The sequence below is a fragment of the Lactuca virosa genome, chromosome 1 (genome assembly GCF_052849685.1).
Source record: "Lactuca virosa cultivar CGN04683 chromosome 1, Lactuca_virosa_CGN04683_v6, whole genome shotgun sequence".
NCBI lineage: Eukaryota > Viridiplantae > Streptophyta > Magnoliopsida > Asterales > Asteraceae > Lactuca > Lactuca virosa.
In genome coordinates this window covers 56,443,493-56,470,439 of record NC_136426.1, presented here as the reverse complement: position 1 = coordinate 56,470,439, position 26,947 = coordinate 56,443,493, and the positions used below count along the sequence as shown (strand labels likewise).

Genomic DNA, 26,947 nt, shown 5'->3' with positions numbered 1-26,947 from the left:
TTAATTATGATTAATGCATGATAATTTAATTTCTATTTCAATGATTATAATCCATAATTTGATTAATAAAAATTTGATATTAGAAAGTTTATAGCCAAATTTTATAAAGTTTTTAAGCTTTATGATTTATAAATTTGGATTTTTAGCTCTCTTAGGGTTTTTGGAATATTGTTTGATATTCATCATCATAATGAAGTATAATTAGAATATTTTAATTTATTTTTAGGGTTTTATACCCTTTTTCAATTATAACAAAGTTTGAAAGTTTCATTCAAATTATAGCATTGGCATTTCCTATTGTAGTTAAGCAACTTACTAGAATCGTAAGTGTCAAGTATATTAGTCCTAGGTCTTAGATGGATCCTAGTTTATGTAAGATTTTGACCTAATTTATACTACTAGGCCATGGCATGATGTGCATGAATGGTTATTATAAAGATGCATGAGTCCGAGAATGACCTGAATTGACAGTTGTCACAGTATAGGTGCTTCATAATATGCTAGTTAGGATGAAACCTTGGAATAGTTAATATTTGCATGTATAATAGAGAAAACATAGATCCAAGGTTTATAGGGTTGCATGTACACCATAGGAGTGTTAGAATGCTCAAAACCCAACATGCTTATGCTTAGTGACCTGGTTAGGTCGGTAACCTGGTATATAGGATAATGTTATATTAGTGACCGGTTAGGTCGGTATCCTGGTTATAGGATGATGCCATGCTAGTTGATCTGTTAGATCGGTTGACTGTTATATATGCTAGCGTATGATATGTATGTGCACATGTTTGATTGATTGGGGGTTTAGGTTGAGGCGGTCCTACTTTGTGCTGAAGGCCAACATACCCAGGGCGGTCTGGATAGACTACAGTCCCAGTAGGGTATGATAGTCAGACCGAAGGCCCGGCGAGCGGTCCAGATAGGCTGAAGGCCCTGCGAGGTGGTCCAGACGTGTCGAAGGCTCGGAGAGCGGTCCAGATAGACTGAAGGCATGCGAGGCGGTCCAGTCAGGCTGAAGGCCCATTATACATGTTGTTCTGTGTTTGTTATATGATATGATTATGGTTATAAGGTTGGTATTTTGGGGGTAACTCACTAAGCCTTCGAGCTTACATCTATCGATTATTGTTTCAGGTACTTCTGGTGACCGCGGGAAGGCGAAGGCATGATCGTACCGCTCCTCCTGTCATTATGAGTTCATGATTTGATACTGGGATACTCTGATGGTTATTATTTTGAAAACGAGTTTTGTAAATGTTAACTGTTTAAATGTTTTGAAAAGTTAAATTGGGCATGATTTTTATGGGTATTACAAGTTGGTATCAGAGCCTTGGTTTGAGTGAATTGGAGGAACATTCGTGTGAATCCAGTCTCAAATCAAGGAAAAGTTTTCAAAATAGTTTTAAATGGTTTTCAAAATAAGTGAAGGAGGATGCAGGGGGTACGATCAGCCGGAGCCAGTAAGTAGACCCCAAAATATCATACAATATGTGATTATGTGATATGTTAGAACAACATGCTAGTGCTAGGCTAGGAATGTTCAGGAATTGCATGATAGAGTTGTCTGATTTCATGATGCCTGCTAGCCTAGGTATTTCTTTTATATGAGATTGACATCATTACTGTAGCTGCTCAGTGTACACACCACGGTTATACATAATTAAGATCTTATAGCCTGAGAAAGTTTGATTTGTCCTTAAGTTCTGTTCTTGTTTGATTGGGAGCTTAGGGTAGGATTGGATATTCGAAAGTCTATAGGGTCCAGCGTTATGTATGGCCAGCATACGCTAGTGATGCAGGGTTGGTGGAAGTTTCATGGATGGGTGGGTTGTGAGAGGCCGTAAGGCCAAGCATGAGATATCTAGTATTCCTCTAGAGACAAATATGGGTAGGTGTGGAAGGTATTATGGGCCCGTACTACTGAAAGCACATGACCCATACGCGTACCTAGGAAGACACAACCCCTAGGGTTAGTCGGGAGTTGGCTCCCAGTTATTTATGTGAATTATCTGATGTCTTGTGGTATGTTTCAGAATGGTGATGACGAGACGCTTTGTGGCTGGATTGGGTTCGGGATCAGGATCAGGAGACAGAGGCTAGGAGGGGCCAACAACACCTGAGCCGGTGGCGCAGATGGGTACGAACGAGCTGGATGCCAGGATTCGAGAGATCCTGCATGATGAGGTTGCTGCTATGTTCCGGGCACAGCTGCCGGAGATGTTGGGGTCGATTAAGACTGCCATGGTTGATTACTTTGATGAGCGCTATGTGGCTCTTGCAGAGACAGCTGCCGCAGCAGCTGCATCAGTTGTACCCGCGACAGGGGGAGGAGTCAGTAGGGGCTTCCAGTATTGGGACTTCGATAACACGAAGCCCCCGACATTTGACGGTACCCAGGATCCTATTCGAGCCATGAGGTGGTTATCTGACGTGGAGGGTTGTTCCTTCACGTGTTAATGTCCTACTGACCAGAAGGTCAGATGCGCCCTGAACATGCTAAGGCTCGGGGCCAAGGACTGGTGGAGGCTGACGAGTGGGTCGTACACGGATGAGCAGAGAGCTGTTGTTACTTGGGAGCATTTCCGGGACATGTTCCGCGCCCGTTACATTCCGCGGGTCGAGCGGGAACGTTTGGCACAGGAGTTTTTGAGTCTGAGACAGGATGGAGAGTCGGTGACGGAGATCACCCGCATGTTCACTGAGAGGGCGATGTTCTGCCCATAATTTGCGTCTGAGCAGGCCCAGATGACACGTTATCTGAGCATGCTCAAGACTGACATTCGACAGTTTGTTGCCACACAGCGATGTGACACTCTACTGGAGTTACAGGAGGCTGCTAGGCGACGTGAGTTGGAGATTGAGCTGCAGTTGAGGGAGCAGCGGCCGACCCCGCCACAGTCGCAGCCGGCGCCGAAGCGGTCTAAGACCGCTGATTCTAGGACCGGGGGTCAGCAGAGCCGCACTTGTGGAAAGTGCGGCAAGGGTCATTCTGGGGCTTGTCGAGCTAGTAGCGGGTGCCACAGGTGTGGCAATGAGGGGAATTTTGCTAGGGACTGTCGTCAGTCCGCCCCTGCCTCGGATATGAGGATATGCTATCATTGTCATCAGGTTGGTCACGTGAAGACCAACTGTCCACAGCTCGCGGCCAAGCCGGCGCAGGCTCCAGCGCCGGCTACACTGAGGATTACCGATGGGAGGCAGGGTAGGGCAGAGCCTCCGAAGGCTCAGGGACGTGCCTTTCAGCTTACGGCCGAGGAGGCCAAGGCGGCGCCAGATGTAGTTGTTCGTACGTTTTTAGTAAACTCTTTGCCTGTACTGGTTTTATTTGAATCTGGGGCGATTCGGTCATTTGTGTCACAGACGTTTAGTAGGGAGTTTAGTATGCCAGTAGGCGAGCTAGAGTGTCCGTTGCGAGTCTCTATCGCCAACGAACAAGGGGTTTCTGCTTCTTCAGTCTACCGAGGATGTGAGTTGGAGATCTTCGGGGTGTCCTTCCCGATTGACTTGATTCCAATTCCCATGAGGGGTGTATGCGTGATTGTGGGGATGGACTGGCTTAGTCGATTCGGTGCCCTGATTGATTGCGAGGGTCAGCGGGTAGTAGTTCGAACCCCAAGTGGGGGATAACTGATTGTATATGGCGAGGGCACCAGAGTGGGAGCAGGGTTTTGTTCAGCCGCCAGAGCTCGACATTATATTCAACACGGGTGTGCCGGTTATCTAGAATATGTGATGGATACGCGAGTCAGGGATCAGGCTTCAGTTTCGGAGGTTCCAGTGGTTAGAGCGTTTGCGGATGTGTTCCCGGAGGAGTTGCCGGGGATACCTCCGGAGAGGCAGGTCGAGTTCCGGATCGACCTGGTGCCAGGTGCGGCCCCTATCGCCAAGGCGTCGTACCAATTGGCGCCACCGGAGATGCATGAGCTGTCATCACAATTGCAGGAGCTGTTGGGCAAGCAGTTTATTCGACCTAGTAGTTCTCCATGGGGAGCACCGATCCTCTTCGTCCAGAAGAAGGACGGTTCACACCGGATGTGCATTGATTATAGGAAGCTGAACAAGTTGACGGTGAAGAACCGTTATCCGCTCCCGAGGATAGATGACCTCTTTGATCAGTTACAGGGTGCATCTTGGTTCTCCAAGATTGATTTGAGGTCGGGATATCATCAGGTCCGAGTTAGAGAGGAGGACGTGGAGAAGACCGCGTTTCGGACTCGTTATGGTCACTACGAGTTCGTGGTGATGCCGTTTGGGCTCACCAATGCGCCAGCAGTATTTATGGATCTGATGAATCGGGTCTGCAGACCGATGCTTGATCGCTCGGTCATCGTATTTATTGATGATATCTTGGTATATTCCAAGACCCGAGAGCAGCATGAGGAGCATCTACTGGAGTTATTGGGAGTTCTGAGACGAGAACGGCTGTATACCAAGTTCTCGAAGTGTGAGTTTTGGCTACGAGAGGTCCAGTTCCTCAGACATCTCGTTAACCAGGAGGGGATTTTGGTCGATCCGGCCAAAATCGAGGCGGTTATGCAGTGGGAGGTTCTGAAATCTCCTTCAGACATCAGGAGCTTTTTGGGATTGGCAGGGTACTACCGGAGATTCATACAGGATTTCTCCAAGACTGCAGTACCCCTCACTCGTCTAACGAGGAAGGGGGTGGATTTCCGGTGGGGCCCTGAGCAGCAGAGGGTGTTTGAGACCCTTCGGCAGCGGTTGTGTGAGGCCCCAGTCTTGACACTCCCAGAGGGAGTTGAGGATTTTGTGGTGTTCTGTGATGCATCCATCACAGGTTTAGGGGCGTTCCTCATGCAGAGAAGACGAGTGATAGCCTACGCATCGCGGCAGCTGAAGCCGCATGAGACGCGATACCTTACGCATGATTTGGAGCTGGAAGCGGTGGTGTTCGCCCTCAAGATATGGAGACATTACCTTTACGGGGTCCGTTGTACCATTTACACGGATCACAAGAGCTTGAGACATATCATGGATCAGCCGAACCTGAATATGAGGCAGCGCAGGTGGCTGGATGTAGTCAAGGACTACGATTGCGAGATCCTTTACCACCCTGGTAAAACGAATGTGGTTGTGGATGCTTTGAGCCGCAAGTCAGCTGGGTCTTCCACCCCAGCGGTATGTATGAGGATATCAGTGGATTCTCCGCTTGTGAGTTTGATCAGAGATGCCCAGGTTGAGGGCATGCGACCGGAGAATGGGAAGCTGGAGAGGATCAAGGGTGAGAATACCCGGTTTGTACAGGATAGTCGGGGATTATTGACCCGATGCGGTCGGGTTTGGGTTCCGATGTCTGGTGGGGTCAGGCAGACGGTCATGGAGGAGGCTCATAAGTCTCATTTTTCTATTCACCCGGGGGCCACCAAGATGTATAGAGACCTGAGTTTGAGTTACTGGTGGCCATGTATGAAGCGATAAATCGCTTGGTATGTCGAGAGGTGCTTGACCTGCAGGATGGTCAAGGCCGAACATCAGAGGCCGCATGGTAAGCTGCAGCTTCTAGAGATTCCCATGTGGAAATGGGAACAGATCACGATGGATTTCATTACCAAGTTGCCGAGGACGGCGAAGGGATTTGATGCTATATGGGTCATCGTGGATCGATTGACCAAGAGTGCCCATTTCTTGGCCATTCGGGAGAGTTCGTCGGCCGAGAAGTTGGCCGACATGTACGTTCGCGAGATCGTGTCTCGCCATGGGGTTCCCGTCTCCATTGTCTCCGACCGAGATGTTAGGTTTACCTCCCATTTCTGGCAGAAGTTCCACGAGGAACTGGGCACGCGGTTGCACTTTAGCACAACATTCCATCCGCAGACTGATGGTCAAAGCGAGCGGACCATTCAGACCCTCGAGGAAATGTTGAGGGCGTGTGTCATAGATTTCGGTGGGAGCTGGGATTCCCACCTATCACTTGCAGAGTTCGCCTACAACAACAACTATCATTCCAGCATTGGCACCCCGCCTTTCGAGCTGTTGTATGGACGGAGATGCCGCACCCCGATTTGTTGGGGTGAAGTGGGACACAGGGTGATGGGGCGGACGGAAGTAGTCTTGCAGACTACTGAGAAGATTCAGCAGATTAGGCAGCGATTGCAAACCGCTCAGAGTCGGCAGAAGAGTTACGCCGACAGGCGTCGATCTGAGTTAGAGTTCCAGGTAGGGGACATGGTACTCCTGAAGGTCTCACCCTGGAAGGGTGTGATCCGCTTCAGGAAGAGGGGGAAATTGGGTCCCCGTTACATTGGGCCATTCAGGATCATCGCCAGGGTTGGCAAGGTGGCATATAGGCTAAAGCTACCGGAAGAGTTTAGTCGGATTCACAGCACTTTCCACGTTTCGCAGTTGCGAAAGTGCATTATGGATCAGGAGGCAGTGGTGTCGCTGGATGATATTCAGGTCGATGAACGCCTGAATTACGTGGAGAGGCCTGTGGCCATACTGGAGATGAAGACGAAAGTTCTGAGGAACAAGGAGATACCTTTGGTGAAGGTATAGTGGGAGAATCGTAGGGGGTCCGATTGGACGTGGGAGCCAGAGGCAGAGATGCAGGAGCACTATTCGGAACTGTTCGTCGTGGCAGACTTCGAGGATGAAGTCTAGTTCAAGTGGGGGAGAATTGTAACACCCCGATTCTCAGGTATTGATTAAATAAGAATTTCTTTGGTTTCAAGGTCTACTCGACGAGTTGGTTGCCCTACTCGTCGAGTAGCAGCAGGTTGGTCCATGTAATTTAGTGACCTACTCGCCGAGTCCAAGAAGGGACTCGACGAGTAGGAGCTGATAGTGTTGGATTAATGTCTAAGTCCATAACTATATTTGGTATGTACTTGACCCGACCCGGCATGGTCCATTTGGGTTGCACTTCACCGGCACAATTTATATGGATAGTCTTTTGAGAATAGTATATTTATGATTTATATTAATATATTATAAGTTCTAATATATTAATATGGAATCATATTATTTAATTAGTATTGATCAAGAATTAATTTAGAATTAATTAAGTGATCAAAAAGAACTAATTAAATATGGACTCTTATATATATGGAATGGGCCAAGTTCATTTAGGTTGGGCTAAGCTTTCATGGATGGTCCATGGAGCTTTTAACCCATGGATCCTATGTAAATGAAAGGTCATGGGTATTAGGGTTTACATGGATGCAACCCTAATCCTCCATAATATATAAAGGGGTCATTGGCTCACAAAATTGGCACAAGTGTGTGAAAATAAAAGTGGGCCGATTTTAGTGTGCATACATATTCTCTCAAGTTCTTCCAAGGTGTTTTGGTGATTTGTGATTCCATTTGAGGCTTCCACACTATTGGGGCTAAGCTCTTAAAGCTTGAAGACATCAAGCTACATCAAAAGGTATGTCATCTAACTAGAACTTTGTAGTATAGGTGCTTCATAATATGCTAGTTAGGATGAAACCTTGGAATAGTTAATATTTGCATGTATAATAGAGAAAACATAGATCCAAGGTTTATAGGGTTGCATGTACACCACAGGAGTGTTAGAATGCTCAAAACCCAACAGATAGATGAAACCCTAAATCCCGGGGTTTTGCACTCTATTTAAAGAATAATAAGCCTCCTTCAGCCTCTTTACAGTCCCTTGAGAGTCCAGAAAACCCTAATCCGTGTAGTGCTTCATTCTTGTGTGTTTTAAGCTTTGGAAAGTGGATATTTGAAAGAAGAACTTGGAGGACAAGAGGCTAGAAGCAAGGAAAGTGTGGGCGATCAGAAATCTACCTCAGTTAGCATCATTGAAGGTATCAAGTCGTCACCTTTACCTCATTTCTTTCTAGATCTCATTTGGGTGAGGTTTAGGGTTGTTTTGGCTTGGTTATGATGATATTGTGGTGTATGAGCTAGATCTGAATTTTCAACTTCATATCTGGACCCTTCTTGGATTCTAGGTTCATAAAGTTTCGAGTTTGGTCATGTTGAAGCCTTCCTTGAGTGTAAAACTCCATTGTAAGCTTGGATTCGTCATTAAGAGCCTTTAGAGCCATGCATGCACGTAAAGTTTGCAACTTTACGTGATAAACATTCCTTGGGAAGCTGGATCTACAATTTGGAGCCTTAGCATGGCTTAAGGTCGTCTGTATGAATAAAGGACTGAAGAGACTCGACGAGTTGTATGAACGACTTGGCGAGTCTAATGAAGATTGTCGTAGACTCGGCGAGTTGTATGAACGACTTAGTGAGTCCGATGAAGGTGGTCGTGGGCTCGGCGAGTCAGTCGAGTGACTTGACGAGGGTTTTCCCAACCTTTGGACACGCATGAACTCGACGAGATATAGGGAAACTCGACGAGTCAACCAAGGATTTCACGACTTCTCGAGTTCAAGAAGGACTCGACGAGTCGGTGAACTGCACTCGACGAGTCGAGTCAACATGGACTGTTGACTCTGACTGTGGACTTTGACTTTGACCAAGGGTTGACCAATTGACCTATTGGGGGCATTTTAGTAATTGGAAATTTATGTGAAAGGGTTTATGGTAACTATAGGTGGTAGAGTTCATGTCGGTGATCCGAGAGGTTAAGCTTATCTTTCGAATCAACAGTTGCGAGGTGAGTTCTCATCACTATATCAACAGGGTCTAAGGCACTAAGGCCGGCCCTTTGTGGAATTGTATCCGGATTATTGCATGACATGTTTATTGATCTACATCCTGGTAGTTAGGAGGGTGATATGCTTATGCTTAGTGACTTGGTTAGGTCGGTATCCTGGTATATAGGATAATGCTATATTAGTGACCGGTTAGGTCGGTATCCTGGTTATAGGATGATGTCATGCTAGTTGATCTGTTAGATCGGTTGACTGTTATATATGCTAGCGTATGATATGTATGTGCACATGTTTGATTGATTGGGGGTTTGGGTTGAGGCGGTCATGCTTTGTGCTGAAGGCCAACATACCCAGGGCAGTCTGGATAGACTACAAACCCAGTAGGGTATGATAGTCAGACCGAAGGCCCGACGAGCGGTCCGGATAGGCTGAAGGCCCTGCGAGGCGGTCGAGACGTGCCGAAGGCTCGGAGAGCGGTCCAGATAGACTTAAGGCCTGCGAGGCGGTTCAGTCAGGCTGAAGGCCCATTATACATGTTGTTCTGTGTTTGTTATATGATATGATTATGGTTATGAGGTTGGTATTTTGGGGGTAACTCACTAAGCCTTCGAGCTTACATCTATCGATTATGGTTTCAGGTACTTCTGGTGACCGCGGGAAGGCGAAGGCATGATTGTACCGCTCCTCCCGTCATTATGATTTCATGATTTGATACTGGGATACTCTGATGGTTATTATTTTGAAAACGAATTTTGTAAATGTTAACTGTTTAAATGTTTTGAAAAGTTAAATTGGGCATGATTTTTATGGGTATTACACCTCTTCACCGCCAATAGTAGAGCAAATCGCTCAAAACTTGATGCTCAAAATCAAAACAGAAATAACTCAAAACCGAGTCAGATTCAAGCAAATCATTATCGTCAAGAAGCTGAAGCTAAAAAAACGAAATCATTCAATACAAAAACTGGAATAAGATATGCAGAGAAAGAGGAAGGGAATCAGCATACCTGCTATGCTACTGGTGGTGCGGCGGTGGTGCCTTTCTTGACGGCGTGACAATGCCTCTCTTGACAGTAGTGGTGCCTCTCTTCACCTGATATAGCCCAAACATCTCCAATTTCTTCAAAGGGACATAAATTCCCAGGAAGAAGACGAGGTTTTAGGGCGTATACGTTTCCGATATTCGAAGTTTGTAAGGTTTTGTAGCTTGGACGTTTCCGGCGGCAACATAGGGTTGCAGGTGAGTGCTGTGAGAAGAGAGGAAGGAGAAGAAGCTCTTTTGCATTTGACGACAGAAAGTTGAAGAGGGTAAGGACGTAAGGTATAAAGGGGGTGGGCCCACTTCCATTTCCTTTTCAATAGAAAACTCAAAAAACAATAAACAATTGCAAAATAAATCAAAAAGAATAAGGAAATGTCAATATAGTCATTTCATGTATGGCAGGGACAAAACGTGTAAATTTTCACGATATAAGGGACGGTCCGAGTTAATTTTTGAAAGTAGGGACAAAACGTGAAATTTGACCCTAACCCCAGGGACGAATCGTGTAATTTACTCAACATTTGATGTTATAAAATCAAACACGAATAAGGTTTTTTTTTAAACTATTATTTTATAACCATACCTTAATAAAAATGTAAATTCAAGCTTATTTAACTCTTTTGAATGAATTTTAACAACCTCTTCTTTTTCCTTAGCTACACGAAAACGGTTTGGGATGGGGTGTCCGGATACCCCACGATCTACTTGCGACGATTCTGTTTTTCTTGGAGACAACTTTATTTTATAGTCATCCGCGTTAACCTGCTGTTTCTTATGCTGAACCGATCCGAACATTAGATTGGATCGGTTTTATCCATTTGGATATCAAATATATATTATTGGATTCATCCAAATTTCATCCAATTTTTTCCATCCAAAATTCATTCAATTTTCAACCAAATTACAAAAATACAATAGCTATTTTAAAAAAGAAAATTTTCAAAATCAATAGTTAAAAGTTTCAACTTTTCAACCAAATTAAAAATAATAATTTATGATATTAAAACTTTAAAACAAACACTTTCTAAATTCAAAATAAAACATAATGTTATCGTTTCAGCATATTTCTTGAACCGTAGTTTTACCACATCCTCTATCCATGGCTCACACAACAACAATGTCAACTGCCAAGTTCAACTTATAACCAAGAAAATTAGATAAAAAATTGTAAAACCCTGAAAATTACGAAAAAGAAATTAAATAACTTAAATTGAATACTAATTGGATTTTAAATCTTAATAATGTATTTTATAAATAATATAAGGTTGAAGAAGAAGGGCAGAAGGGTGAAGGCCAACGAACTGACAATCGGGGAGACGGAGGCTCAAAGTGGAGCAGCGGAGGTGGATGCGTCGTTTATTGATGTGTGTGCGTTGAAGGCATAATCTCATGGTTTATCAAATATTGGAAAGTCCTATAAATATTTGAACTAAACCATACAACTAAAAAGATCCGAGAATAAAAGAGCACAATAAACTACAAATGTTAAACTATGATGACCTACTCCAAGATGTCATAGTATAATAAATAACGATGATAAATTATATCATTATTTATTGTGTATTTAGTTAATTGCAAAAAGGAATATTCTTACATCTTGATTATCCATGCAACATGCTTTTCTCAACCATAAAATGTCTCGAATACGGAATACCTTTTGCCATAGATGTACAATTTATATAAAATCGAAAAGAAAATAATAAATTTAGTTAATAATAAAGTTACATAAATGATCCATATGGTTTCAGAAAGTTGCACATAACTTTTTTTCTTGATGAGAATGATCCTTGTGATTTTTAAAAATTGTGTTGATACTCGTCCTTACTCAGATTAAATAACTTTTATAGTATTATATTTATTCTAACTAGTTTTAATTAAATAAAAAAGAAATTCACCCTCTCTCTCTCTCTCTCTATATATATATATATATATATATATATATATATATATATATATATATATATATATATATATATATATATATATATATATATATATATATATAGTAACCCTCCCTTTCTTCTACTCCATCTCGGATGGCCACTGATACTCACCCTTAAACACCCACCCATTCATCCCTTTCCTCCATTATACTAACCCAGTCCATCCCAAAATCATAAAGGTGTTTCCCTCCAACATCAACAACGTTTCCCTCCAACATCAACAACGATGATCTTCAGTGGAAAACATAACCACCACTGTTGCTTCTTGTTCTAGTTGATTTTTTCAGACGTCATAACCGCCACCTGAAAATCCATCAATATCTATCTAACTAATCAATTTAGAACTTGCTATACTTAAGTATCTTGCTTCTCCCTTAAATTTTGGGGTTGTATCTTGGTTTTCTAGGTTTTTGCTTGGGTTGGAGAGGTGAAGAATTTAACTTGAATTGAAGATGTATATTAGATTTGTAGGTTATTATTTTTATGCTTGTGTTTGGGTTTGGATTTAACTACAGATAATATCTTATGCATTTTAATGAAATTCGATATACAAAGTTTAATCAAAACACATATTTTATCAAGTTTGAAGTTGTGTTTAGGTTAAATTTATATTTAGATTAGATTTTGTTAAGTTTGGAGTTGTGTTTAGGTTGATCTTAGTAATATAGAAAACATCAATTTTATCAAGTTTGGAGTTTGAGAGAAAGACATGGGGGTGTTTGGGAATCCTTTTAAAATGACTTTTTTCTTTTTCAAAAAGCTAAAAGTTAAAAAAGATGTTTGACATTTCAAGAAGTTCTTTTAGATCAGCTTTTTGACAAGAACAAAAATAAACTGTTTCAAAAGTCATGAATTTGTGACTTTTTGTAACTTTTGGGTTTTTAGCTTTTGAAAAGTCAAAAGATAAACCAAACACATTTTAAAACTTTCTTTTGTAAAAAGTCAAAAATGACTTTTGTCGAAAGAACTTTTTAGTCTGAAAAGCAAATCCCAAACACCCCTCGAAGTTTGGAGTTATAATTTTTTTTCTCAATGGTTCATTGACAGGTGGTAGATGGTGGTGGAAAGTGACGGTCATAGTAGAAAAACAGCTATGATGGAGGAGACGAAAAAAATGAGAAAAAGGGATGAAGTGATATGTAGTATGGGTATGAGTATGCCGGTCATGGTATTTTAATATTAATATAAAATAAAAGTAAGTAAAGAAAATAAAAATATGTTATAAATGTTTTACATGACAACCACACAAAAAAATTGAAGCCATATGGATCTTTATTAAGAAAAAAAAAAGATTAAAGACTAAATCTATGATTTTTTGCAGAATACATGGATCGTTTCTGTAATTTTGTTAAAATTAAATAATTAAAATATGTTGTCTGTTGATAAAATAATAAATGAAGTTAGCCATTAATTTCGAAAAAGAAAAACGGAATTAGTGAAGGCGGTTTCAAGTTTCAAGCCTTGAACCGCTAGCTATGTATATAGTCCCTGGTTTTAGCCTTTTATAGAAATTTAGAACCAATTTAAATTTAAAATTTAAAATTTAAAAAATAACAAACAAATAAAAAGGAAGGTGTTCAAATGAGCAGTTGGTCATCAGACAACCCATTTGGCTTTTCATTGACTTCTTTCATTCCTCTCTCTATCACTCGCACACGCTTTAATTTCAGCATATAAGTGGGAGGCCTCTCCTCCCTCGTATCCTCAAAAACAACCCTATATACAAAACAACCCCACCAGGCCATTATTCTTCACATTTTTTCTCTTGTTAACTAAACATATATTTTATCCACGCTCTTCAGATTTTCAATTTGGTTATAGTTTCGGAAGCAAATGCAAAAGATGGGTACGGATGACGGAAGAACAGGGTTGCCGGAAAATTATAACCGCCATGACCATTACCACTCCGACACGGAGGTTGTAGCTGTTGACAGGAAGGCATTCAGCGGTCCGTTAAGTGGGCCGTTGAACAAAAGAGGTCACCGGAAAAGCCCTAGGTTTAATATTCCCGACGGTGCTCCGGGGAGTAGCAGCGGCAGCGTGAAGTCGAACAATGACGACTACGTGGAAATCACTTTGGACGTCCGTGACGACTCGGTGGCGTTACACAGCCTGAAGACAGCCGACGGAGCTGACGTGGAGGATCCTGAGCTGACTTTGTTAGCTAAAGGATTGGAAAAGAGGTCGTCTTTTGGTTCGTCGGTGGTGCGAAATGCGTCGTCGAGGATCCGGCAGGTGTCTGAAGAGTTAAAACGGTTGACTTCATTCTCGAAACGGCAACCCGCCGGTCGTTTAGAGAGAACTAAATCCGCTGCAAGTTATGCTCTCAAGGGACTTAAGTTTATCAGCAAGAACGACGGAGGTGCGGCGTGGAGCGCCTTGGAGAAGCGGTTTGACGATCTCACCAAACCCACCAATGGCCTTCTTCCACGCTCGCTTTTCTGGGAATGCATTGGTAATTAATCAATTAATAAATCCAAAACTCACTGCATGTTCAGATGTTCTTCGTATAGATTTTCAATAATTAATTAATTATGGGTTAATTTAATTTAATATAATATTCCAGGGATGAACAAAGATTCGAAAGAATTCGCTGGCGAGCTTTTCGATGCATTAGTTCGAAGGAGAAACATAACAGGTGACACGATTAACAAAGAACAATTGAAGGATTTTTGGGACCAAATTTCTGATCAGAGTTTTGACTCAAGGCTACAGACTTTCTTTGACATGTGAGGATCGGATTTATCAATTATTTCTTCATATATTTCAGTTGGGTGGGATTCTTATTTAGAAATATAATTAAATGCAGGGTTGATAAAGATGCAGATGGCAGGATCACTGAAGACGAAGTCAGGGAGGTATAGTATATCGATTTCAATCCGTAAATTATTATTATTTTAAAAGGTGGCTAGTGGTAGATTAGAATATTTTGGTAGAATGATTAATCATTATTGATAATGGATACCCATGTGATGCAGATTATTAGCCTTAGTGCTTCAGCAAACAAGTTATCGAATATTCAAAAACAAGCTGACGAATACGCCGCGTTGATCATGGAAGAGTTAGACCCTGAAAACCTCGGTTACATCATGGTAAGAATTAAGATTATGATTATAACGCAACTACATTAAGTTAAGTAGAGTTTGGTGGGAAATTGTTATGCAATTAATAAAAAAAATCATTGATTAATTTAAACAGATTGAGAATTTGGAGATGCTATTGTTGCAAGCACCACAACATAACGTGAGAGGAGAAAGCCGAAACCTGAGCCAAATGTTGAGCCAAAAGCTGAAAATGACTCAAAGTGGTAATCCGATAAGAAGATGGTACGAAGATTTTAGGTACTTTCTAATGGATAATTGGCAGAGATGTTGGGTGATTGTACTTTGGACAGCGGTGATGGTTGCTTTGTTTACATGGAAGTACATTCAGTACAAGGACCGAGCAGTCTATAAAGTGCTCGGTCCTTGTGTCTGTATTGCTAAAGGAGCAGCTGAGACACTTAAATTAAACATGGCACTTATTTTGTTACCCGTTTGTCGAAACACCATCACCTGGCTCAGGAACAAGACCAAATTGGGTGTTGTCGTTCCTTTCGATGATAATCTCAATTTTCACAAAGTGAGTCTCATAATTAATAAACTTTTTATATATATATTTTTTGTAATGACTAAGATATATATTGTTGTAGGTGATTGGGGTGGCGATTTCGATTGGAGTTGGGTTGCATGCAATTTCTCATTTAGCGTGTGATTTTCCGAGGCTAATTCACGCGACAGAGGAAGAGTATAAACCGATGGAACAGTTTTTCGGGAAGCAAGCCAAGAATTATTGGCATTTTGTGAAGGAACCAGAAGGGTATACGGGAATTATAATGGTGGTTTTGATGACAATTGCTTTTACTTTAGCAACACCATGGCTTAGACGGGGAAAGCTTAATCTACCATCGTTTTTGAAGAAACTCACGGGGTTTAATGCATTTTGGTACTCCCATCATTTGTTTGTTATTGTCTACACGTTGCTAATAGTTCACGGTTTCAAACTTTATCTCACCAAGAAAACATCCAAGAAGACGGTTAGTTTTTAATGTTGGATTGATTTTAGAAATTGGTATTCCAATTTTGTTATTCTTCAACTTAATCATGATAATGGTTGCAGACATGGATGTACTTGGCTGTACCAATCTTCCTATATGCGTGTGAGAGATTAATAAGGGCGTTTCGGTCTAGTGTGAAGCCGGTCAAGATACTTAAGGTATAATTTTACATTAATTCATGGGATTAACTTTATTTTTATTTTTTTCTTTTTAATTTATCTATTAACAAGATGATATCTATATGTAACGATATTTTTGGTGTTAAAGGTGGCGGTTTATCCTGGGAATGTGTTGGCAATTCATATGTCGAAGCCACAAGGCTTTAAATACAAGAGTGGGCAATACATGTTTGTCAACTGTGCTGCCGTTTCCCCATTTGAATGGTGAGTAAGAGCCTAATTCAGATTCACACTAATAAGTGATATATAAAGGGAAGGGAAGTTAATGATTAATACATGATGTCCACAGGCACCCGTTTTCCATCACATCTGCCCCTGGTGATGACTATCTCAGCGTGCATATACGAACTCTCGGTGATTGGACTAGGCAACTTAAAGTAGTATTTTCAGAGGTAAACTTGTCATGTCTACATTAAGTCCATTAAGAGTTACTTTTTTTCCTATTAATAAAGAGTTTTTTTTTTTTTTTTTTTTTTTCGGAATAATTAAAATGTCCGATTCTGAGTAAATGACCATTTTACCCTTGGTAATTTAGGATCCTTTATGGCATGTGAGTTGCTTTGTTATCACCTAACAGTTTCTTTTGGTCTTTGGTAGGTATGTCAACCTCCACGTAATGGAAAAAGTGGGCTCTTAAGAGCTGATTGCCAAGGAGAAAATCCAAAGTAAGCAAGTTCAACTGTTTCTAGATTTTCATTTATATATTTATATATTAAAACCGAACCATATAATATCTTAAAGTTTCCAAAGATGACAACAAAATTACATTCTAGTTCTTACCGTTTAGTATGAAAACATACCACCTTTCTTTTGCACCTAAAGCCTCGAGTAGATCATTCAAACAAGGACATCTAACAGATTACAAAAAAGTTGGCATGAATTTTGGACTTTTTCAATGTGGTTCAAACAAGTGATCTTTTTCAACCAAAAAATATTCTGCCTTGACTAATATAGCAAATATTTTCCAACATTTCTCATGTATCATTTGATGGTATTTCAATTTTCACCTAAACTTTTTTTTTTTAACCTTTTTTAACAGTTTCCCAAGAGTTTTAATCGACGGTCCATATGGAGCACCAGCACAAGACTACAAAAAATACGACGTGGTGTTACTAGTGGGGTTAGGAATAGGAGCAACCCCTATGATTAGTATTGTGAAAGATATTGTGAATAACATGAAAGCCAAAGAAGAGGAAATGAGTGCCTTGGAAAGAGGTAACAGTGGTACTGGCACTAACACTGGCAAACTACAAAAGAATAAATCAGGGCCAACAAGTGCGAATAACTTCAAAACAACGAGAGCATACTTTTATTGGGTGACTAGGGAACAGGGTTCGTTTGATTGGTTTAAAGGTGTTATGAATGAGGCTGCTGAAATGGACAAAAATGGTGTCATTGAGATGCATAATTATTGCACAAGTGTTTATGAGGAAGGTGATGCGAGGTCTGCTTTAATCACTATGCTTCAGTCACTTAATCATGCCAAAAATGGTGTTGATGTTGTCTCGGGGACTCGTGTTAAGTCTCATTTTGCTAAACCCAATTGGCGCAACGTGTATAAACGCATCGCTCTTAATCACACGGGTTCAAGAATAGGTCAGTTCCATATCCCTCTGTTAATTCAATCTCATTGTTCTCTTTTAGTTAACATAATATCTTTTATGCCTTTTTGTCAAAAAAGGAAAATAAATTCAAACTAGAGACTATTTTCTGTAATGAGTGCTAAATATAAACTCTGTGGCTTTCTTTGTCAATACTCACTAAAGGTGGCCTTTGAATAATAGGCACCAAATGAAACCTAAAAAACGCGTTATATTTTTTGGACCAAAGTCTTTTTCATACTATAGTCTATATCCTAATAGGACTAAAGAAAATGATACTGCGGGACCATAAAAAAGCTAAAATACAACCTTTAAAGTGGCTGGGGGTTAGTTTAATGCTAATGGAGATTGATTAACGTTTAGTGCTAATTAAAAAATCTTATTAACGAAATTGACAAAGAAAGGTGCATCGTGCCAAAAAAAGGAAGGAATACAAAATGGTGAAAAAACAGGGTGTTTAAACCGTGTAGTAGTAATAATAATAATAATAATAATATAATAATAATAATAATGATATTATCATATTATAGACTTGTTTTCACTTGTCGTAATTCTATATTCCACTATAGAATGTTGTAAGAATAGATTATATAGATTATAATTGAATAACAAGTTGTTGTGATTGGATCATGTCATGTGAGATTTTTTTTTTAATTTTTTTTTTTTAACGTTTGTCTCATTAAATCCGCAGGGGTATTCTATTGTGGAGCACCGGCACCAACAAAAGAGCTGAAACAATTAGCTTTAGATTTCTCACACAAGACGTCAACCAAATTTGACTTTCACAAAGAGAATTTCTAAGAAAATTTTCTTTTTTTGGCTATCAAACCCACCTTCTAGAATCATCTCTCATCTGTACAGGGAATTAAAGATCAACGCCGATATATAGTTTAAGATAATGTATTTTTTTTTTCTTTTTAATATTTTTTTAATATAATATGAGAGCTGTAAAAGGATAATGCAAGGAGTATAGCGACACCACCACCCATGATTGTTGTGGCTGCCAGCAAAGGTAGTAGTGGGAGGAAATTTTTTATAAAAGGAAAAAAAATCACCATCAAGCTCTTGGGAGGATTAAAGAAGAAAGATTCTACAGAAATGGCGTGTCATCATTTCATCATGGTGGTTGGCTTGTCGTCATAAATTAAATTTTGTTTCTTTAATTTTATTTTTTGTTGTTAAGAAATATTTATGATGTAATATAGGTTGTGCGTGACAGGGAATAAAAATAGATACCAACTAAGATGTATATATTTCTTTCCATTTTCAGAATTTGTTGGTTGTTGGAGACTTTTTTTGTTTCCATTAGATTAGTCACATATATATGTGGCACGGCTCTTTAGATGTCCATTGTAGTTTACAATGTACATCGTTGATATTAAGTGGAGGAAAATAGCATGTATAATTTTGAGATGGACCCCACATAAGTTAAACAAGTAGACGTGCAAAGTAAATCAATTTTTTTAAGGCTAATAAGTCATGCACATGGCAGCAAATCATAGGAGAGCCCAGTGGAAATATCCTTTTTGACTTCTGAGGGGAACGAATTATTGTGATTTTAAAATCTTAACAAGCCAGATTGGTTAGATAAAAAGGGTTTGTAAAATTATAAAAATGACGCAAGAGATTGGTTAAAAAGTATATTGTTGTTAATGATTATATATCAAAGTAATTTAAATCCTCAAAAGAATCTGTTAATCTTGTACCTCATATTCGTAGGTGATAATATCTTTGAAGGTCATAATCTTGTGTGGAATACAACCCTAAAGGGAAATGATCAGGTAAGTGCTAAGAATAATGCGTTAGGTAACAAGCATTAGCCATTTTCCACCAAACAAGAAAGTAGCTACCCTTTTAAAATTTCTGCAAGGATTGATCTAATTCATTTGCTTATTTTTGACTCGAAAAGTTCAACCATCTCATCTAAGACCACCGCTTGACATTCAATTTAAAAAAAAAAATTACTAGTACTATACCCAATTCCCATATGGAGGTCGGGAGGTTAGAGCATCCATAATAGGGATTTAATAAGAGTTGAATAGATGATGACTAGGATTGAATAGAAGTTTAATGGAGTGTGAGTGATGACATAGAGGAGAGTTGAATGAGAGAGTTATATGATCATTGAGTGGTTCAGTGGATTTAATCTTTTCTTTTCCAATTAAATTTCAAACCAAATATAGAAATCCATTAAACTTTATAGAGTTTAATGGAAACTTTGTAGAGTTTAATGGAATGTGGATATTAAAGAGTATAGTTGAATAAAAAGTAAAATGTTGATGTGACAGTGATGTGACAATCCATTGAACTCCATAGAGTTCAATAGATTGTGGATGCCCTTAGATACACACAATTGAGTTTTAAGTTCTACATTATATGGACGGAAAGCCCCAATGTCTCTTTTTTGACCTTTAATTTTGAATTTCCCCTAATTTTTGCTTATTTCCGGTTTTAATAATAAAATCACATGGTTTCCATGATTTCTTTGAAGACAAATGACATAAAAGACACTAAGTTTAAATAAAATTTCGATTTTGACACTTTTTTTTCCGTCATTTAAATCACTAAGTTTACAATTTTGTTGCAAATTTAACCAATCGACCGGTTTGTTTTAGGTGTTTCATGCTTCTCACTTGATGACTAGGCAAAAAGCTTATATGGCTTCCACATATGATCCTAGTTGGCCAAAATTTTGGTTTAACTGGATCCTTACGTAGATCTGTACTCACTTTCTCTTATTTCCTTTTATTTTATTCTCTTAGTGCATCATGATTTTGTGCAATGGCTTCCCAAGGTCGCTTAAATAGGTCATCATCACAAGTGGTTTAAACAAGGCAAGGAAGGTTTCCTTTAAGAGATGTTACTGTGGACAACCATCATTGTCTTACTTACACCACTCTAGAATGATGAACCACTTGAGCGACCTTGGAAAAGCCATTGCACAAAATCGTGATGCTCTGAAAGAAGAAAAGAAAAAGAAATAACAAAAAGTGAGTTAAGATATACGAAGGATAATTTAACCCAAATTTTTGCTAATTAGGATCTTATGTGGAAACCACATAAACTTTTTGTCTAGTCAGCAGGTAAGAAACATGAAACACATGAGGCAAACCGGTTGTTTGGTTAACTTTGCAACAAAATTCTAAACTTAATGACTTAATTGAAAAAAAATAAAATACAGTGTCAAAATCAAAATTTTACGCTTAGTGTCTTTTTAATTTGGGCATATTTCTATCTGTTATATTTTAAAATTTTGGCAATGCCTGTCAAATTTAAATTCACCGTATATAGGGTTTTCTTGTAAACAAACCGAACGAACACGAACGGGGCTTGTTCATGTTCGTTCGTTTAAGTTAGCCGAACAAATAAACGAACACGAACGGATAAACGAACGAGTTTTCTTGTTCATGTTCGTTCGTTTAACAAATTACATTGTTCATGTTCGATCATTTATGTTCGTGAACATGCTAAACGAACATAAATGAACAAATATATATATAAAAAAAAAAACATAATTGAAGATATATGAACGTAAATGAATATATAATACACTAATGTAATCAAACACAATTAAGCATATGTGAACATAAAATGAACTTATATGAACGAACATAAACAGATGTAAACGAACGTTCACGAACACAATTGAACGAACGAGACCATTGTTCATGTTCGTTCGTTTAACTAAACGAACGATAATTTGTGTTCATGTTCGTTCATTTATTAAATAAACGAACATAAACGAACTTCCCGCCGAACGGTTCACGAACAGTTCGCTGAACGTTCAGTTCGTTTACAGCCCTAACCGTATATAAAGGGTTCAGTGTAAGCTTTTGAGATTATCTTGGAAATGAATAAAATTCTCTCTTGTGAAACCCTACACACTATTGTGTTGTTTACTTTCGCTCCTTTGTCACTGCAACCATCTTTCAACATTCAACATAACACCACTGTAATTTAGTTCATTCATAATTTCTAATATATATAATCTTGGAATGTTTTTCCTGTTTTCTTCTTTTTTAAGCGGAACAAAGAGTAAAAAGGTGTACTCCACTTTAGAAATCCATGTGGAATAACAAGGCCAAGGTGACATACTCTAGCAATAAGTCCTCTCTTGCAGAAGATGCAGGATTTTGACTGGAAATTAGTGATCATTCTTTATTGTTGTGACTCATTTTTTCCATAGTCCAAACCCCTGCTTATTCAACTCCTACACTTAAATGGTTGCTGTTTTCTTCTATCTTTTAAGATTCTACTGTCTTAATATTTATCAACAAGAAAACAAAAATAATATACTAACTAATCATCCTTATAATCGGCTCATGGCTGAATAACCACCCAAGATACTTTAAGGCTAATGTTCTCATAGCCGGTATCAACAGTAAAATTAAATTCTTGACTCTTGAGCATTTTCAGTTTAGTAATCCAACACCAGACTAGTTTAAAACTTGAACTCTAAACTCTTTAAGTACTTTTAATATAGCATTTAAAAACTAGACTGGTTTTCAAAACAATCACCCAATTCTAATACTTCCAATGACTAACATGACAGAGATATTGATTTAGTTTTGCAGTTTCTATTCATTTAAATTCAGGTTCACAAAATGTAAAGCATGGACTATTTTTAAGATTTATTAGGGAATTAAAAACACTTGCTTGAAAAGAAGAGCAATGAAGATTTATCTGTATTTCCTTCTCACCCTTTGGAAGTTGGGTCTCATTGGCTGGCTTAAATTTGTTCCCATATCTGAAGTTTGAGTTGGACCAAATGGGATAAGAGGCTTCTTTGTCAACATGCATGCATCACTTGGGGAACTACTTGAGGTGATGATTGGTGAAGCAACTTTAGCTTTTAGTTTTCTTGGTATTTCTAGTCTTTCTAGTATCCTTGAAGTTTTTTCATCCAGTGGCTTATTACTCTCAATCGGTGTAGAAGCCAACTGATCCAACTTTGGTTTGGAAACACAAGTGGAAGAATTGATATTAGGAATTTCATTGACAATTAGTTGTTCCCACTCTTCTGTTATACGTGCTGTGATTTTATCTTGTCCGGATTTCAATTTCAAATCCATCTGTGAGATTTCCATTTCTGTTTTCTCTTCAAAGGCTATCATACCCTTTGCTTGCTTTGAAGATCCATGTTCAGATAAAGATTCTCCTTGGGTTGATTTAAGTTCATGAGGTGACTCTTCTGATTTGGTAGGCAATGACCTGGATATATATATATATATATAGCCAGGTGTCATTTGTCATGGACTTGATGAAATCCAAGCAAAACTTGATGCTAAAAGGAGAAGATATCTAGTTATCTACCCAAAATGCAAGCTTTCTTTCACAAGCACGTTTAGTTTTTGATGAAATCCCCTTTCGTGTAGGATGGGATTGTAGTCATGTACTTCAATCTGAGCAAAATAATAGAATATGAAAATGTCAAAAGAATAAAGAATTCGAACTAATTATGAGACAGATTGGTATTGTATGAGCTGATAATCAAAGAAAAATCTAACCTCAAGCAAAGAGGCTTTTATGGAATCTTTGATATCCTTAGCTTCTGTAGAGTCGAATGATTGGCTAACATCAGGGACAGGGGTCACTTCTTCTGATCCTGCGAGCCTCTGTAGGAGTCACAAAAAATAAGAGAAACCATTAATTAAGAAAGAAATAGATTATTGATCATTTAGATTGGTGATATTTGAGACCATTGGTTAAAATTCCCATTTCATGTGGATTGCAGTTAGTAGAAGGAAGCGGGACCCACCCTGAGCAGCATCACTCCATTATCTGAAGGCAGAAGTATGTAATAACACTTGAATGGTGTTTCTCTCATTGTATCTGTGTTACATCTGGATGAGCAAACCAATCCCTGATCTAGAAAATGTAGGGCACTGCAAAGTCCTTGGAATACTGCAAAATCATATCCAAAGATAAAATTTTCAGAAATTTAATTACAATTTAGAAGATTCCTACTAAAATTTTAAAAAACATGAACTACAAAAGGCAGACATTTAATGACCTTGGTTGTTTAACTCTGTCTGGTCAATATCATCCAGTTCATTTGAAGAAGATGGAACAACAACAAAGGGAGTCCCTACAATCAACCCTGTGACAAAACACCAACAAGTGGAACATTTTTATGTGAAGACTTTCATGAAAGGAAAGAATGTTGCTATTACTGAAAGTAGATTGGCTTAAGTGAAAGTAAGACAAGTGAACTATGTAAAATCTTTGGAAACCGATGTGATGGTAATAGTTAAGAAACATGATTTAAAGTCTAAACTACTTGAATGACATTTAAATGAAAGTACATTGTCATAATTGCAAGTAGGATGCCTAAATGATCAAAAGTTGATAATGTATGACATTGAAGGATAAATGAAAGTACCTTCGCTTAAAGACCTTAAGTTGGTTCTATCAATGATGTTGAAATCAATAGGTGTGGTTACATGCTGCAACTTTGTGTAGTAATGAAAGGAGGGCATGAACAGGACTGTTTGCTCACCAACCTTGAGAGAGTTTACAGTTGAATCAAGTGTGCCAAGCTCATTGCCAGTGACTGGACAACAAGTGGACTTCACCATTTTGTTTCTATGTTCATCATCCAATGGATAGCCATGACACCTGCATGACTGATACTTGGTATTTTGTTATTTTGACTAAAGTTGATTTGTATATAGAAGAAAAGAATATAAAAGATTATATAAAGATATAATACCTGGCAGGGTTCAAACTCATCAATGATGTGAGTGAAAGATGGAAAGAGATTACAGCATATTTGGTTTAAAGAGCCTAGAATGTTTCTTTTGAATTTGAGACGGGCTTGGAGTTGTTCTGTTTCATCCCTTAAATCCTGTAGCCATTGTTTCACCAGAGAGCACAACGCCTTTGCATCTGCAAAAGTGTTCTGTAAAAGCACTTGCTACACAATTCCCTTTCATTTGATACCCTTTACCTCATCTTTACATATATGAACATTTAATATGGCTAATGGTGTAATGTAACACAGCCACATAATTATAGTGTTTATTATCATTTCAAAAGGAAGCGTTTCTGTTACATTCTTGGATGATAAGTACACTAGAAGAAAAGTACCTGGAAGATGATTATGGAATGAACAATTCTCAAGATCACGTATATCCTTAATGAAGTTGTTTATGCTTTCTGAAAGAGCACCAACACCACCTGACACTTTCTCCAACAATATAAAGTCCACTGATATACATTTGTCTGCTGCTTCCTATAAGGAAGTGATGCAACAATCAACATTTAGAACTAAGAAGTCAAAACTGATTATATTGGAAAGCCAGTAGCAAGTGAAATGCGAGAAAGAAGAGGTTGTTGAAATTCTTCACCATTAGAGTCTTCTTTATCACAGAGTCTAAATTTTCAAGTAGACATGAACTAATAATAATCACTTTTCTTCCGACATCTTCGTTGTCACCTCCCCATGAGTATAGAACTTTGTCATTGAGGACACTAGCAAGGTGGACATCTGCTGGAAAAGAAGGCAAATAAATTTACAAAAGAGGTAAAGAAGCTATAAAGCAACACAATGGATACAGAATTGAATATCCTAGAAAATTATATGCATTCAATAACACAAAACTTCCATTACCACAACATGAGACAGCTATACAATTGTTGAGTTCTGGCAAGAAGGCATCATGAGGCAAGTTGTTAACAGCATGATGAAAATCACGGAGACTGAAATTTCCACTTGGCCTGTATGCTACTTTCATCTGCTATGAACCAAAGCACATGATAGAAATAACAAAAAACATGAGTACGAAGAATTCAGATTGTAGTACAAGAATAATTAAATATTGACATCAACAACTAAGTTGTTGTTTGATCAATATGAAAACAAGTATGGCTTGCCTGCTAAACAAAAAATGTCAAAAGGTGTCTTTAACTTCGAAACAGATGAAGTCCATCCTCTCTGCATACGTTTTAAGTACTTTGAACGATTTAAGTTAATAGCTCCTATTGATTCAGTTCATATGTTCATATTAAATCTATATCCAGTATTACCTAGCATTTTAAATTCTAAAACCTCAACTGCATCAGTCTGAACATTCTTCGCATTTTCATCACACTCATGTTAATTCTTCACATGATGAAGTTAAACGAAAGCTATGTTATCGATAGCAAAACATAAACGACGTACAAATATTTTTGGACCGATAAGTTGAAGTACGAATAATCACATACCTCTGTGGAACAGGATACTCGATTTTTGAAGACATAGCAAAGCCCGATCTTATCAAGGAGTGATTTCGACTTCGAGATCGATCTGTGACCTCTTGGACTTGAAATTGCGTAGAAATTCGCTAGCTGCAGCAATGACTGGCGAACAACGAGTTTCTTACATGATTTACTAACTTATTTCAACACGATTTACGAATTCTTCTTAAAGTGATTGTAGTTCTATAGATCGAATTCGATGTTTGGAGAAGATTCATGAATCGATATAATTGTTCATAAATTAATTGCTCCGTACCTGCTTTAGATCTCGAAGTACAGGAGGCGATAACGTCCGCAAATCCAATAGAAAGCACAGCATCACCATTATTCTCTCTCACACTCAGTGACAAGTCTGCATACTTTCAGGTTTGAAGTTTGGCGCACTTTTCTCCCTTTTATCTCCTTCCTCCTCTATAATTAACTTCCGTCACGGAAAGTAAAATACTTTAAAATGCATACGGTAAGAGTTTATAATCATAGTAAAAAAATTATTAAATCAATAAATCAAACTCTTTAAATAATCATTTGTACAAACTTATAACATGCATGGTTGATTTTATAAGTATGTTGTGTAAGATATAAAATGACTAACAATACATTTATTTGCGTACAGACGTTATATGCTTTTCAAACTTTTCTTATCGATCATTATTAGAAGAAATGACAAATTTAGCTAATTTTTTCAATCATTAAAAAAACCTTAATACTACAACATTTTATTTTTACCAAAACAACATCGTTTTTGGGAGACACCACCTATTAAAATTTCATGGGTTGCGAAATTCTGTTGTGGGCTGTGAAAATTGCATGGGCCTAAGGCCTGGTTCGGCTGACATATATAAAACTTTTTTTTATTTCACATTTTTTTTATATTTTTATACAATATTTTCACAAATACCCTGCAAACAATCGACGAGTTATTTTTCCTTATGTGTATATTTTATGTTTGTACCCAAAAATTAGACCTCGTTGGTATGTATATTAGATTTACCTATGAAAATATAGATTTTTTTGTAGGTCATGGCCTATGAAAATCCATGTTTTACCACATTCTGACTTGTGAAAATCTATGTTTTAGCAAGTTAGGACCTGTGAAAATCCAATTGTTTTTTGATGATTTGGTTATTATTCCATGTAAGTTTTAATGTTTTGATTTACTTATTTGTAATACTTTTCATGTTAATGTAGCATGTTTTACAATCATATAAAAGGTCTTTGAATTTAAAGGTCAATGTCAGGAATGTTAGAGAT

At 38.4% G+C, this 26,947-nt stretch overlaps 2 protein-coding genes across 2 annotated transcripts; one reads left to right on the top strand and one right to left on the bottom strand.

Moving 5' to 3' along the window:
* Positions 1–13,207: 13,207 nt before the first annotated feature.
* Positions 13,208–18,727, top strand: LOC145132908 (respiratory burst oxidase homolog protein C-like). Its single transcript, XM_079067891.1, has 12 exons — positions 13,208–14,034; positions 14,146–14,308; positions 14,389–14,437; positions 14,558–14,671; positions 14,778–15,200; positions 15,271–15,654; positions 15,738–15,833; positions 15,943–16,058; positions 16,144–16,246; positions 16,452–16,519; positions 16,894–17,450; positions 18,147–18,727. The coding sequence occupies exons 1-12, from the start codon at positions 13,413–13,415 to the stop codon at positions 18,254–18,256; spliced, it is 2,805 nt and encodes a 934-aa protein (XP_078924017.1). The 5' UTR covers positions 13,208–13,412; the 3' UTR covers positions 18,257–18,727.
* A 3,304-nt stretch (positions 18,728–22,031) lies between these two features.
* LOC145104824 (uncharacterized) lies at positions 22,032–26,084 on the bottom strand. The gene is made up of 12 exons (XM_079041996.1): positions 25,953–26,084; positions 25,664–25,798; positions 25,068–25,191; positions 24,805–24,944; positions 24,545–24,689; positions 24,168–24,343; positions 23,838–24,081; positions 23,469–23,555; positions 23,214–23,359; positions 22,963–23,070; positions 22,769–22,857; positions 22,032–22,666 (listed from the first exon to the last, which is right to left on the bottom strand). The coding sequence occupies exons 1-12, from the start codon at positions 26,019–26,021 to the stop codon at positions 22,135–22,137; spliced, it is 1,995 nt and encodes a 664-aa protein (XP_078898122.1). The 5' UTR covers positions 26,022–26,084; the 3' UTR covers positions 22,032–22,134.
* Positions 26,085–26,947: the final 863 nt, after the last annotated feature.

Coding starts and splice junctions, on each gene's coding strand:
- LOC145104824 (XM_079041996.1), bottom strand. CDS start 26,021: ATGGTGATGCTGTGCTTTCTATTGGATTTGCGGACGTTATCGCCTCCT. Junction 23,556..23,837: donor CTTAAGGTCTTTAAGCGAAG/GTACTTTCATTT, acceptor GTTTTGTCACAG/GGTTGATTGTAGGGACTCCC. Junction 23,071..23,213: donor ATGGAGTGATGCTGCTCAGG/GTGGGTCCCGCT, acceptor TGACTCCTACAG/AGGCTCGCAGGATCAGAAGA.
- LOC145132908 (XM_079067891.1), top strand. CDS start 13,413: ATGCAAAAGATGGGTACGGATGACGGAAGAACAGGGTTGCCGGAAAAT. Junction 16,247..16,451: donor TTAAAGTAGTATTTTCAGAG/GTAAACTTGTCA, acceptor GGTCTTTGGTAG/GTATGTCAACCTCCACGTAA. Junction 16,520..16,893: donor TGCCAAGGAGAAAATCCAAA/GTAAGCAAGTTC, acceptor CTTTTTTAACAG/TTTCCCAAGAGTTTTAATCG.